General features: G+C 48.0%; 3 protein-coding genes across 3 annotated transcripts; all 3 read right to left on the minus strand.

Annotated features, from left to right (window-relative positions):
• Positions 1 to 1,852: 1,852 nt before the first annotated feature.
• LOC6590126 (mitochondrial dicarboxylate carrier) lies at positions 1,853 to 3,385 on the minus strand. Its single transcript, XM_002016201.2, has 2 exons — positions 2,973 to 3,385; positions 1,853 to 2,914 (listed from the first exon to the last, which is right to left on the minus strand). The coding sequence occupies exons 1-2, from the start codon at positions 3,383 to 3,385 to the stop codon at positions 2,455 to 2,457; spliced, it is 873 nt and encodes a 290-aa protein (XP_002016237.1). The 3' UTR covers positions 1,853 to 2,454.
• A 468-nt stretch (positions 3,386 to 3,853) lies between these two features.
• On the minus strand, positions 3,854 to 6,123 carry LOC6590127 (hairy/enhancer-of-split related with YRPW motif protein). The gene is made up of 3 exons (XM_002016202.1): positions 5,912 to 6,123; positions 5,621 to 5,835; positions 3,854 to 4,752 (listed from the first exon to the last, which is right to left on the minus strand). The coding sequence occupies exons 1-3, from the start codon at positions 6,121 to 6,123 to the stop codon at positions 3,854 to 3,856; spliced, it is 1,326 nt and encodes a 441-aa protein (XP_002016238.1).
• A 2,865-nt stretch (positions 6,124 to 8,988) lies between these two features.
• On the minus strand, positions 8,989 to 10,583 carry LOC6590128. The gene is made up of 2 exons (XM_002016203.2): positions 10,349 to 10,583; positions 8,989 to 10,141 (listed from the first exon to the last, which is right to left on the minus strand). Exons 1-2 carry the CDS (start codon positions 10,388 to 10,390, stop codon positions 9,218 to 9,220), a joined length of 966 nt encoding a protein of 321 aa, XP_002016239.1. The 5' UTR covers positions 10,391 to 10,583; the 3' UTR covers positions 8,989 to 9,217.
• Positions 10,584 to 11,593: the final 1,010 nt, after the last annotated feature.

The following is an 11,593-nucleotide window of genomic DNA, read 5'->3' on the forward strand; positions in this document are numbered from 1 at the left end:
ATCATGAAATGAGAGAGCACCTACGCAACCTCTCACTCCCTTGTCGGTCAAACTCTCACCAACAGGTGTCCTTTCGATCTCTCTCTGCATCAGAGAGGGAGAAAAAGATGAGCAAAGGAGCCTTTGCTTTCATTCCACTTTCGCTGTAGGAGAGAGAAGTTGCGCAAAAACGAATGAGTCGAAAGCATGGAAGCATTGGGATCAATTATTATGCGTCATAGAGGATTGCCGGGGAAGCATTTTTTGTACGGTATCGTACATATATACATATCGATATTATCGATAGTGTCATTATTGGTGTGTTCAAATTTGTTCGGTGAAAAAAGACAGACAGAAAGAATTGGTGAATTATGGATGAAAAGGTGAGTTTTATTTATTCTTTCTCTTTCCTTCTATATATGTATGTAGTTTTGCCGGCTTAAAATTCTCTCAGCTCAAGCGCATGTTAAAATCTAGCCATGCACACACCAGTGCACTGCAGATGCTATGTCCGCCATTTTCTGAGGGCAATTCACACCGCAAACAAAAATCAAAACTTTGGCTTGCACTTGTAATGAAAGAAACAAAATAGAGGGAAAGAGAGGATCTACTCGCTCGAGTTTGTTTTAAATGTTAATTCTTGCTCTTTTTTTTAGATCAGATAAAGAACACTGCCACGGAAGACGGGAGCAGCAGCTAGAGTAGCAATCTACTGTGTCCCGCTGAAGATGACCAACTCTGGCATGAAGACTCCGATTCGAGTAGCTCTATTGATGGCACACATCAAATTGATTTAGATCTACAGGACACAGAGGTGGAATCCGAGATAGTGGACTCCATTCCAGAATGCAACATAGATGCTAAAACTCTGCGCCTGAAGTCCCTTAAAAACCTTTGCAGGAGCTTGGACTACAAGACCCGCAATGATTTGGAACAACTCGTCCTCCAGATGAGCGTTGAGGGTATGATGGCGAATAGGGAGCTGTGCGTGGCGTGGAAGCTCATCAGTATGACCAAACAGATCATTCAGTAAGCCCAAGACCTGGTCGTACTCCACCTCTTTCCGTTTTTTCCATAACAGTTACGTTGCTTTATGGGGACATTTCTTCATTTAAAGACGTAAGTCCCACCGTCTGTTTTATACCTTGGCACTTATTTTGATTCGCTTACATGAAAAATAAGACTGGGCCGATAAAATTGTTTATAAAATGCTTATAAATTCTTAAAGTTCTTCCCACATTAAGTCGTCTACAATTTACTTGGGCGGTCCAAGGCTTTTAAAATTTTAAAACAGTCAAACAACAAAAAATCGGTCGAAACGTTCGGAAACTATGTTATCCGATACTCAGTTTGATAATATTCATATATGTATATCACTTTTACTGTTTGTACCTGCACCTGAAATACATTTCTTTCTTTCACAGCAGTACAATATTTGGTTTTTCTAGCTCTCATAGTCTCTGAGATCTAAGGGCTCATCAAGACAGATAGACATGACTACTTTATGGGGTCGAAAACGATTCCTTTTTGCTATTACACACATTAACACAAATCTAATATATCCCAATACTCTTTAAGTGCGGTATAAAAAACAGTGGGTGCATGGCTGCTTAGGGGTTAGATCGGAATATTCCCACGCAACTGAGAGGTTGCTCGGTTACAAATGTAATTTGGTCTCAAGTGTTTTTCCAGTATGGACAAAGGAATTAAGGATATATTTCGCATTCCTTTAGTTTGAAATTGGATTAGATATTGCGCATTAGCATTCGGAATTTCACCTCAACATATTTCTCAACTTTTCGAGTGATGTATCCATATTGAATAAAACTTCAACATAAGTTTATATATACAATAATTAGAAACTATAGGTCTAAAGGTCTATACTTTTCAATTTTAACTCACAAATTAACGAAAAAGAATAAATTAAAAAAATATATAATTTGTAAAACACACATGTACAGTGGTGACAAAATCTTGGGCCCATTTGGTTTCCAGTTATGCTTGTTGTTGTGAAAATTCTTGTTTCTTCTGTAGCTCCCGGGGTTTCGGCGAGGGTTTGGTTCGACCCTTTGCACCTTGTGGCCCCTGTTTCCTAATTACGAGCGGCGAACGTGCAGCCGGCTTAACTAACTCATTTGGACTGGGTTTTCTCGGTCTCTGTTTTTAGTTAGCGCTCGCCACACAGGTACATGGGGTATACGGGTATCCCTGCGCTTATGCAAATTTCATAAACCATAAACATCATTTCCATATGGACACGCTGCACTGCCGTTGACCCCCATCGCTGTTTCTGCTGACCAACGGTCAGTGGTCGAGCGGGCGAACACGGTGGCAGCTTATTAGTCGCGATTACGGCATGAGGGGATTACTTCCAGGCCAATTGGTACGCAACAATACGATGAGGGGTTTGGATTACTAACAATTTGTGTATCGTAGTACTTTTACGGCGGAGTGGGAGGCCGTGGATATTCGATACTATTCTTTTTTGGCATTCGGCGGAAGGTAGCCAAAGCGCAGACGTGCCTGCTCGTACAGCATGAAGGTGATGATCGTGTTTGGACTAACCCGCATCAGGGCCGGAATAAAGCCCTTGTAGAATGCCATCGGCGACTCCTTGAAGATGCTTATGACCACCGCGACAAGACCGGAGTACTCGCCCGGCTTGGCATTCATGTATCTGGTCTTGATCACGTCGATGGGCTGCGTCATGATGGTGCCAATGCATCCGGCTATCGTCGAGGTGAGGAAGTGCAGGGGCAGGCCCTCCTTTGTGCCGAAGGTGCCCTGAACGACCTGTTTCACCTGATCGTATGTCGCGTTAGTGCCGATTGTCAGGACCACGGCTCTGGTCACAGCGGGCACGGCTCCCCGAAAAAGACTCTTGACGCCCTCCTCCTTCTGTATGCGGTACAGGCCATCGAAGACGTGCTTGTAGCTGAGGAAGTGATTCGTTTACATATCGCTGATCACTCCGGATGATCACCGGTACTCACTTTCGCCGCTTCTCCGGCGGCAGCTTAATGTCGTTCTGCAGCCGCACCGTGACCACATCGCCCGGCACTCCCACAATGCCTCCGAAGACGCCGGCAAAGGTCGCCAGTTGCACCTTGGCACTGACGTTGCTGGCGTCCACGAAATTCTTGCCGTACTCGTAGAGGGCGAAGCGGGCCGTCGTATAGGTTAGCTGCCGAAACCAGGAGGCAGAGATGCCACTGTAGAAGCCCGTGACACCGCCCTTCTGATAGATATTCGATATGACCTGGCCGACCGAAACCTTCTCGGCCTGCGTCTGCGTCTGCAGCTGCACCTTGACCAGATCCAGCGGATGTGTGGTGGTCACCGCAATGGCCGAGCAGACTCCTCCCGACCACCATCGCGGCAGACGCTTGTTGTCGTTCTCTGACATGTATCGGTGGACTCGTTAATATTTGTTGTTTATGTGGAATCCGGGCTACTTCGACATAGTAAAAAATATAAAACTCTGTTTGGATGGAGAGATACTCCAGGCCGCCTTTCTTTGTCAGCTAGAAAAGGGAATTTTGTATACACTGCACTGGTATACTTCAAGGATATATATCTCGTATATATCTTTAGATTCCTCCCATTCTTTATGCTAAATGCCATTCCGTTTTTGCATATTTCTTATAAAACAAATGCCTTTATTTACAATAGTTTCACAAAAGGTTCGTAGATCGTAATTCTAGATGATAGATGGTTTCTTAGATTACTAGTTAATGTGCCTATTCCTGTATTTAATCTCAACGAGATTTTCTCGTTAGGATCTCCTGGAGGAGGCCAAACTTAAGACTATCACACTGGGCCTGACTAGACTCTGTTTTCTGGGCTTTTCACTTCCGGATACTGTTCCACCTCTTCAATAGGCCATCTCGGCTCCCCAGGGTCGATAGGGTTTGGCCCCGTTGGGCGTGGCATATTGCAGGACGCTGGCGTTGTTGTAATCCTGTCCTCCGCTCACTGGATACTGTGGAGCTGTGCTATAGCTGAGGGTTTCCCCGCCGGCTGGAGGTCGGTGGCTGTTGGTCAGATCTATGTAGGTGGGAATCTGTTGCTCCGGATGAACAACAGTGTGATCGTGTGTGTAGTGTTGTTGTTGTTGTTGTTGCTGCTGCTGTTGATGTTGCTGCTGCTGTTGTTGTTGCTGCTGTGGCTGCTGGGCCGGCTGAGGCGTGGTCTGGGTTCGGACATGGGTGGGAGGTTGCTGCTGATGTTGCACCTGTTGTTGTTGTTGTTGTTGTTGTTGTTGTTGCTGCTGTTGCTGGCTGCTGGTATCGGAGTGGAGCTCATGAGGTGGCAGAGCCTCACTGACAACACCTGATCCACTCGTCCTGGAGACGCTGGTCCGTCCACCATGCTGCTGCTGCTGCTGCTGTTGCGGTTGCTGCTGCGAGGGCGATGCACTCAACGTTGGATAGCTGTGCAGAGATGAGCTGGAGACATAGGCTGCTCCGGGATTTCCTGCGGAGGCATAGGTCTGGTAGGGAGGGGCTGCACAGCTGCTCGTGGCCTGGTAGCCTGCGGCACTTGGAGCGGAAGCCGACCAGCCACTGGGACTGGCACAGCTCTGGGCCGAGAGCTCCCGCTGCTGCACAAAGTACTGCAGGTGGGACATGAGGCGCAGGCGCAGCGGATCCTGGATGTCCATGCCCTCGATGGTCACCAGGTAGCGGGCCACCTCGGCGGCGCACTCTCGGAACCCAATGATGTGGTAGTCCATGGCCACGCGCTGCGGGTCGTAGCTGAGCGAGTCCAATGCTGCAACAAGAGAAGAAGGAGGAGGAGGCGAAAGTCAATAAGCTGTCTAATCCATCCACATCGACACAGACCAGAGCAAACAATTAAAATAGTTGTTCCCACGCGACTGCCTAAACAACCACCCCCATGTCCTTGTTCGGGATGTGAAGAGTCGGACAGGGGCAGGGCTAGGGGCAGGGGGTGGCACTGCTAATGCTAATGGTTGCTTCCAGGGGTGGAAGCAATTTTCGCCCGCTTCTGGGTGTAAAAAGCGAGTGGTTCAAAGGCAGTGGGAGGCGGGCAATGAGCAGCGTGGGAAGCCCCGAGATTCGAGATTCACTTGGGCGGTGCGCTGTTATTGTCTCTGTGTTTGCGGTAATCATAATTTTCCCATAATGCCAGCCTTCCCCTTACCCTTGTCCTCCCTCCTGTTTTGGGACAACAGGTTAGGACTGTTTACTCAGATTTCAAATAATTAGTGGAACACTTATCCCAGTTTAGTGTTTCAATTGTTAGCCTATCGTATCCTGTGGGATATTGGAGTCGTGCTTTTCATGATTTATCCAAATAATATTGAACTTTAAGACAATGTTTAAGACTAATAATAGGACAAATAGTTGTCCGAAACTGTTAAGATTTTTTCAATACCAATTAATAGTCTATTCCTTTCTCAACTTCATGTTGGATCATATTTGTAGTATTTCAATGATTTATCCGATCGCAGAAAACCTTATTGATTATCCTTATCCATAATGTTTAATGAAAATTGATTATAATGATCTCAAACTGTTATTCTGATCCACGAGAGAAATTCCCTATCGCTGCACTTCCCATAACCTTTAACATATCTCTTATTCTGTTTTTCCACAACCAAGATATTGAAACTTACTTTTCGACTGCAAATTCTTCAGATGCTCCACTGTGAGCTGGAGGATTTCGGCCTTCTCGAGCTTGGCGGATCCCTGCTTCTCGTAGGCCGAGGGCACCAGACGCTTCAGTTCGGTGAGCGAGGAGTTGATGCGATCGCGCCGCTTCTTCTCGATGACCCCGCGACGCTTCTTGCGGCTCATCAGCTGGCAGCTTCCCGGCTGACTGGGAGAGATTCTGTGAGCGGATCAGAAGAAAACAAAATGTTAATAAGAAGATCCCACGGATATTTTGGCAGATTACGCATACGCACTGTTCTTTGGAGGACTCCTCCGAGTAGAGGTCGTCGCAGTCGCTCTCGGAGAGCGACCGCTTCAGACTGTTGTGTCCTTGACTGTGATGACTCTGCGGCGGCTGCACCCAGTGGCTCTGGGGGGTGCTGGCGGTCGCTGGCAAGGCCACAGCCGGTCCTGCCCCATAGCCCCAATGGTGGAGTGGGGCATTCACGTGCATGTTGTGGTCCATCTTTGTCCTTTGCTGATCCTGCGCACTTGACACTTGACTGGGAACACTGGGCGATTGTCTTATCACTTGGGATTCTTTCTCCTGCGGCACTGGCTGGATCTGGACTTGGAACCGAAGAGCGGAGCTGGCTTGAACACGTGACTTATCGTGTGCGCGAACGGCGTTCGACTGATTTTGCAGCACACGACTAGCGGACGACCTGACCGCCGTTGCCGTTGCCGTCGTCGCTGCCGCCGCTCAACCCCTTTCTAACGCCGCCGGCAAACGCCCAATAAGATGCAGCAGCAACCACCCCTTGGCAACGCGTGCCGCCGCTCTCCAGGACTCAGGCGCTGGCTGGGGGTAGGTAATAGTCCACGATGATCGCTATAAGGCCGAAAAACCAACAAATGAACAAGGGCGGACAGTGAGCGAGAGAGAGAGTAAAGAGAGAGACGGCCTTGGAGTGAGCAGTACGGACTTGGTGTGCGAGAGGAATAGATGGATTGATGCCGGGCAAAAGAGCAATCACTGTGTGGACGGGCGCGATTGCATCCTCCTGTCATCGATGTCGATGGCATCAGCATCGGTATCAGCACCAGCATCACGACATCGCCTTGAATCATCGCCGTGGGCGTCAGTCTGTCTGCCTGTCCGCCGGCTGACTTATGCTGCCACTTGCTCCTGCCGCTGCTGGCCCGTGGAATGGCTGGAACTGGAGCACGCGACCCGAACAGCGGCCGGTCGTGTGGCGTGGCCCTGGCGCCGTGCCCCAACAAGTGCAACGGCCGCCGTTGACCTTTATCTGCATACGAGCACACGTCCCGTCCCGTGTTTGGGCCACATTTCTAGGTCAGTGCTGCCTCAAGGTTACGGGAGCCGCAGCCACCGCCGCATCCCGGGGGCCGAGATAAGACGAATGCGTGGACAGGTGCCCGAAGGCGGTGTGTTGACCTAGTGCCTGAGATGAAATCGATACATTTCCTTTGTGCTGAGGTCATTTTAATTACAAGGCAATCAAGCAGTTGAAGTACATTGACATTGAGCCTTTTATTATCTATTTTTGGGTAAAATATAGAGCGGAAAATGGTAGAAACAAGAAAAGGAGAGTGGAAAATCATTAATGAATGTACTTTTCAATTAATAACTTACCCAATAACTAAGGGCTACCCTTCTGTTGGCTCTCTTTAGTATTTTAAAGTAAATGATAGCTTGTTGCTTATATTCACATGTCCTTTAAGTGTATTTTCTTTGCTTCCTGGGTAGTGCTTTTAAAAAACCTAATCAAATATGGTAGTAAGAGCTACAGCTAGAGAAATATGCCAGAGTAATAAGAAACGAGAAACTTAGCCACTACCTACTGCACCTACCACGAAAGGACTGTAGATTGCTAGTGGGAATACTTACAGGTCACTGTCTGGCTGCTGCACATGCAGCTAAGCTAGGCATCACCCACAGAGACAGTTGTAGGAAATGTGATGAACCTGTGGCTATCGAAACCCTGGAACATCTCATCTGCTACAGTGCGGCTCTCTCAAGGGCAAGAAGGAGATACCTGGGCGCCCCAGTGCTGGCATCACTGGAAAATGCCTCCAAAAGGACGCCACAGGAACTGCTGGCATATGCTAAAAGCACCTCGATTCCCGGGGACTTTAAAACCACCTAAACACTCCCGCGACGGTTCATACACCCCCCCCTATCCGGATAACTTAGGGCCAGATTGGCCTATGCGTGGCCCCGCTGAGGGCCGTCCGGGTTAACCTAACCTAACCTAAGAAACGAACCCATATTTTAATTAAATATGCGGTTTTAAGTAAAAAACATCGTGAAATTAAAAGAATTTACTTTAATACTCTTTATCTTTAAGCTAAATACGAGTATAAAGAAGTTAAAATAGAGAAAATATCATAAATTTATAAGAAATATATTTAATTTAAATATAGAAATATTTAATTTAAATATGAATATAATATGAAATACTTATATCAAAATATTTTCATATTAATGGTAAAACGTAAGTGAGAAACACTTTCTTTTTACAATTTCCACTCTCGGTGAAAATGTATGGGTATAAATTTATAAATCTCAGTGCCACTATTCAATACTCAGGGCTTTTTTCTATGTCTGTAGATATCCAGATTTGCGGATATCAACTGCACCAGCTGCGGGAATACTGATGGTCTCCAGCTTTTTGCATTCCTTGGAAACAAATATTTGTGAATGCGCACTGATATCTCTCAATGTAATTGCGATTAGAAACTCTTGAAAAGAAATTAAAAAGTCTGCCCACCCCATCAGTTTCTATTGCATTCCATTCCCTCGCCCACACAATTCTCATCATCAAACAATTCGCGACAAAAACTGACCCATTCAGATCAGATCCCCCAAAACTGTATTCATTTCCGTGGCGTATGCTTGATATTAATGCGCTCTCATATCAATTTCGAAATGAATTGAAAATGGAAAATAATAAAAAACGTGCTTTTAATTTGATTCGGCATGCTGTCGCTCAGGTTTCAAAATGTAGCAAAAAGTAAAGTGAAAATGTTTAATGGCCAATGCCAGGCCCAGCGTGGGACAATCTCTAAGCGGCGGCAACTATGGAACTGAGAACGGAACCCACCCCTAATCAAGTGGATGGATAGTGCACGACGAGTTGAACTTGCACCACACCACCGACGGACTCGCAATCGAGACCCAAATCGCAGCCGTGGCTCGTGGCTCGTGGCTCGTGGGAAAGCCAAAGGTCCGGGGATTCTCACGCATGTTCAGCACGTGCAGGTCGTGCGCCGTCCGCTTTGTAGAGAGAAAGAGAGAGAGAGAGGAACGGGGAGTTCTTCGGGGTGCTCGTGCTCCCCGGTTCGAGAGACAGGAGAGACAAATTGCTTGAAGTGCATTCAAGGTATGGAGCCAAAGGAGCGTCGCAAACCCTTTATTTTAATGGATTTCTAGCAACAACTTTCTATAATGAAAATTGCGGTCTACCATATAGTACAATACTCGTACACGTTCACATGTATCTACATAAGTAGCGGGGTAAGTATTTCTCACATATCTGGTTACATCTATATTAATTCGGGCGGTGTTCAAAGTCAAAGGCCACCGAATTCCGAATTTAGAAGCTCTTAAGGCAAAGATTACTGTGTGTTCCTGTCGGTTGTGGGGTCTTCTGCTGCTCGTCGACGAAGGGCCCCAGGCTATGCGGCTCTGCCTCATCGATCCACGTCTCCAGGGTGCAGGAGCTCGACTGGTGGCTCGACCTCTGCGACTGCGACTGGGATCGGTTGTGGGAGTGACCGGTCGCCGCCCTACGCCACCGACTGTCAAAGTCATCCCAGTGGGTGGACAGCTGCCAACGATCGAGGCTCTCGTCGTCCATTGAGTTGCCATTGATGTCCCACTTGACGATGGGGTAGTCGTCGTGCGGCGGCTCCATGATCATCACGTTGTGGTAGTTGCCCTCGATCTTCGACCCCAGGCTGATGCTGCACGGATGGAATCTGGCTGCAGTCTGCATCTGTTGCAGCTGCTGCGTCTTCTTTTTTGGCTGCGACTGCTGCTTCTGTGACTCCTCCGCCTGGCGCAGATCCAGGCTGGAGTTGGACGGGGTGTGGCGCAGATAGCGCACGTTGGCCTTGTAGGGCACGCGCTCAAACTCGATGCCGGAGCCTGGGGCGGGGGTGGACTCGAGCACCTCGTAGTTGCTCGAGCTAAGCAAGTACCTACTCCTCAGGTCGAGCTTAGCCTCCGGATAGTGCAGGTGTGGCTGCTTCTCCATCTCCTCCTCTGCCTCGCTGGCATACTCAAAGTGTTGGACGGTTTGTGGTTGTGGTTGAGGTTGGCGTTGGTCAGGCTTGGGACTGCACTCATTCAGCTGCAGCTCCTCGTAGATGGCCTCTGCCGTGTGGCAATTGCTGTTCACATCCTTTTGCTGATACGCCTCCCCCTCGGCCGGCTCAATCTCCTGATCCTCGTCGCCATCCTCTTCGTCCAGACGCTGGACAAAGAGTTGCCTTGAAGTTGATATCCTGCGCAGCAACTGTAATGCAAGTCGTTAAAAATAAATCGTTCAAATGAGCAGGCAACGCGGCGTATGAATAATAAACTACACGGAAGGCGGAGGTTCCTTGTTTCCTGTTCCGCGTGTTCGTGAAATGGTTATTTTTGTGCCTTCAGGGGCATCGATTTTTTATCGATTGCCCACTCCCTCGGCCACCACCTCCCCACCTCCCTACCTCCCACTCACCTTCAGACAGGACTTTTTGGTGCGCCTCAGCAAATGGGACATTCTGCGGCTCTTTCCCTCGGTGTTCCTTTGTTTGCTGCCCAAAAATAAGGCAGAAGTGTGCAATTATTGCTGCTATTGTTGTTGCCTAAACGTTGCGGCTTTGACAGGAGCATGCCTCATCGCGACAGCTGCTGCAGCACCTTGGCCTAACCAAACAAAACTGAAACTGAAATGGGAATTGAACACTCGCTGGCGGCGTCGGCGGCTTGCAGGTGGAGCAGGCAAGGACACCCTGCCTCGGTCGTGTGGCACATGACTCATGGCAGCCACTGCAAATTCCAGCTGAGAGACGACCCCCACGCGACGCCACAGTCGGCACAGGCGCAGTATAATCCGCAGAACATGACCAGGCCACAGCGAGCGCACAGATTGCGGAATCTCGAAGGGGAGGAGGGGCTCGCCTAATGCGGTAATAGCGGTACTTAAACCGAACCTAGACCCGACAGCCCACAATCATCCTCCTCGTCAGAGTGCCCTCGAATGGCCGGTCAAGTGGTTGGGCCCCCACCCTAACCCAGTAATATGCTGGGCCGAAGGTAGGTCCTGCACTCCGATTATTGGCTTCGTGCGGTATTGTGGGCGCCATGAGTCTCGAGGGAAAGTTTCTTATGAAACTATTTCCGGAGAGGGTTTCCTTTTTCCAATTTCCTTTCAATGAGTCAGGAAGGCTTTCGAACTGTATAGTATACGATATGTAGACCTATATAACTCTTTATTCGTATATGCTTGTGATACTTTTCAGGACTTAGATGCAGAAATACGTACCCGGAACATTGAATATTGCTTATATTGCTTTTTGTCTGCCTTATCAGCTTTTAAGTGCGCTGGAACCAAATCAAAGCTGTCTGAACCCTCGACCCGAGCCTAAATGATAATGAAATAAAGAACAGACGACTGGTTAATGCCGCACATGAATAAAGAATAGAGAAGCAACTGAAACAAGGATCACCTAAGACTTCAGCAAGGAGAAATTTGAATAGAGGAGTGCTAGAGACTGGACCCGGAATCGAAATCGAAATGGATTTAAACTCTGAATCAATTGCTATGGGAACCCAAGGGACTGACGCCGGCCCTGTGTGTCCTAATTAATGACATTTGCATGTAAATTTCAAGCAAATTAAGCAAATGATTTAAATGCATTTCCGTGTAAATATCCAAACCAGTTTTTCCATTCGAGTTTACTTTTTATTTGGATTTCGAGCC

This window comes from Drosophila persimilis, unplaced genomic scaffold (genome assembly GCF_003286085.1).
Source record: "Drosophila persimilis strain 14011-0111.01,24,50 unplaced genomic scaffold, DperRS2 tig00000002-arrow-pilon, whole genome shotgun sequence".
Lineage (NCBI taxonomy): Eukaryota > Metazoa > Arthropoda > Insecta > Diptera > Drosophilidae > Drosophila > Drosophila persimilis.

What these genes read in the sequence shown, in the direction of transcription:
- LOC6590126 (XM_002016201.2), bottom strand. Translation starts at nt 3,385, where the DNA reads ATGTCAGAGAACGACAACAAGCGTCTGCCGCGATGGTGGTCGGGAGGA. An exon ending in CCGCCGGAGAAGCGGCGAAA is followed by an intron (nt 2,915 to 2,972) that starts GTGAGTACCGGT and finishes TCACTTCCTCAG; the next exon opens with CTACAAGCACGTCTTCGATG.
- LOC6590127 (XM_002016202.1), bottom strand. Translation starts at nt 6,123, where the DNA reads ATGGACCACAACATGCACGTGAATGCCCCACTCCACCATTGGGGCTAT. An exon ending in GAGGAGTCCTCCAAAGAACA is followed by an intron (nt 5,836 to 5,911) that starts GTGCGTATGCGT and finishes ATCCGCTCACAG; the next exon opens with AATCTCTCCCAGTCAGCCGG. An exon ending in GAAGAATTTGCAGTCGAAAA is followed by an intron (nt 4,753 to 5,620) that starts GTAAGTTTCAAT and finishes CTCTTGTTGCAG; the next exon opens with CATTGGACTCGCTCAGCTAC.
- LOC6590128 (XM_002016203.2), bottom strand. Translation starts at nt 10,390, where the DNA reads ATGTCCCATTTGCTGAGGCGCACCAAAAAGTCCTGTCTGAAG. An exon ending in CCAAAAAGTCCTGTCTGAAG is followed by an intron (nt 10,142 to 10,348) that starts GTGAGTGGGAGG and finishes CTTGCATTACAG; the next exon opens with TTGCTGCGCAGGATATCAAC.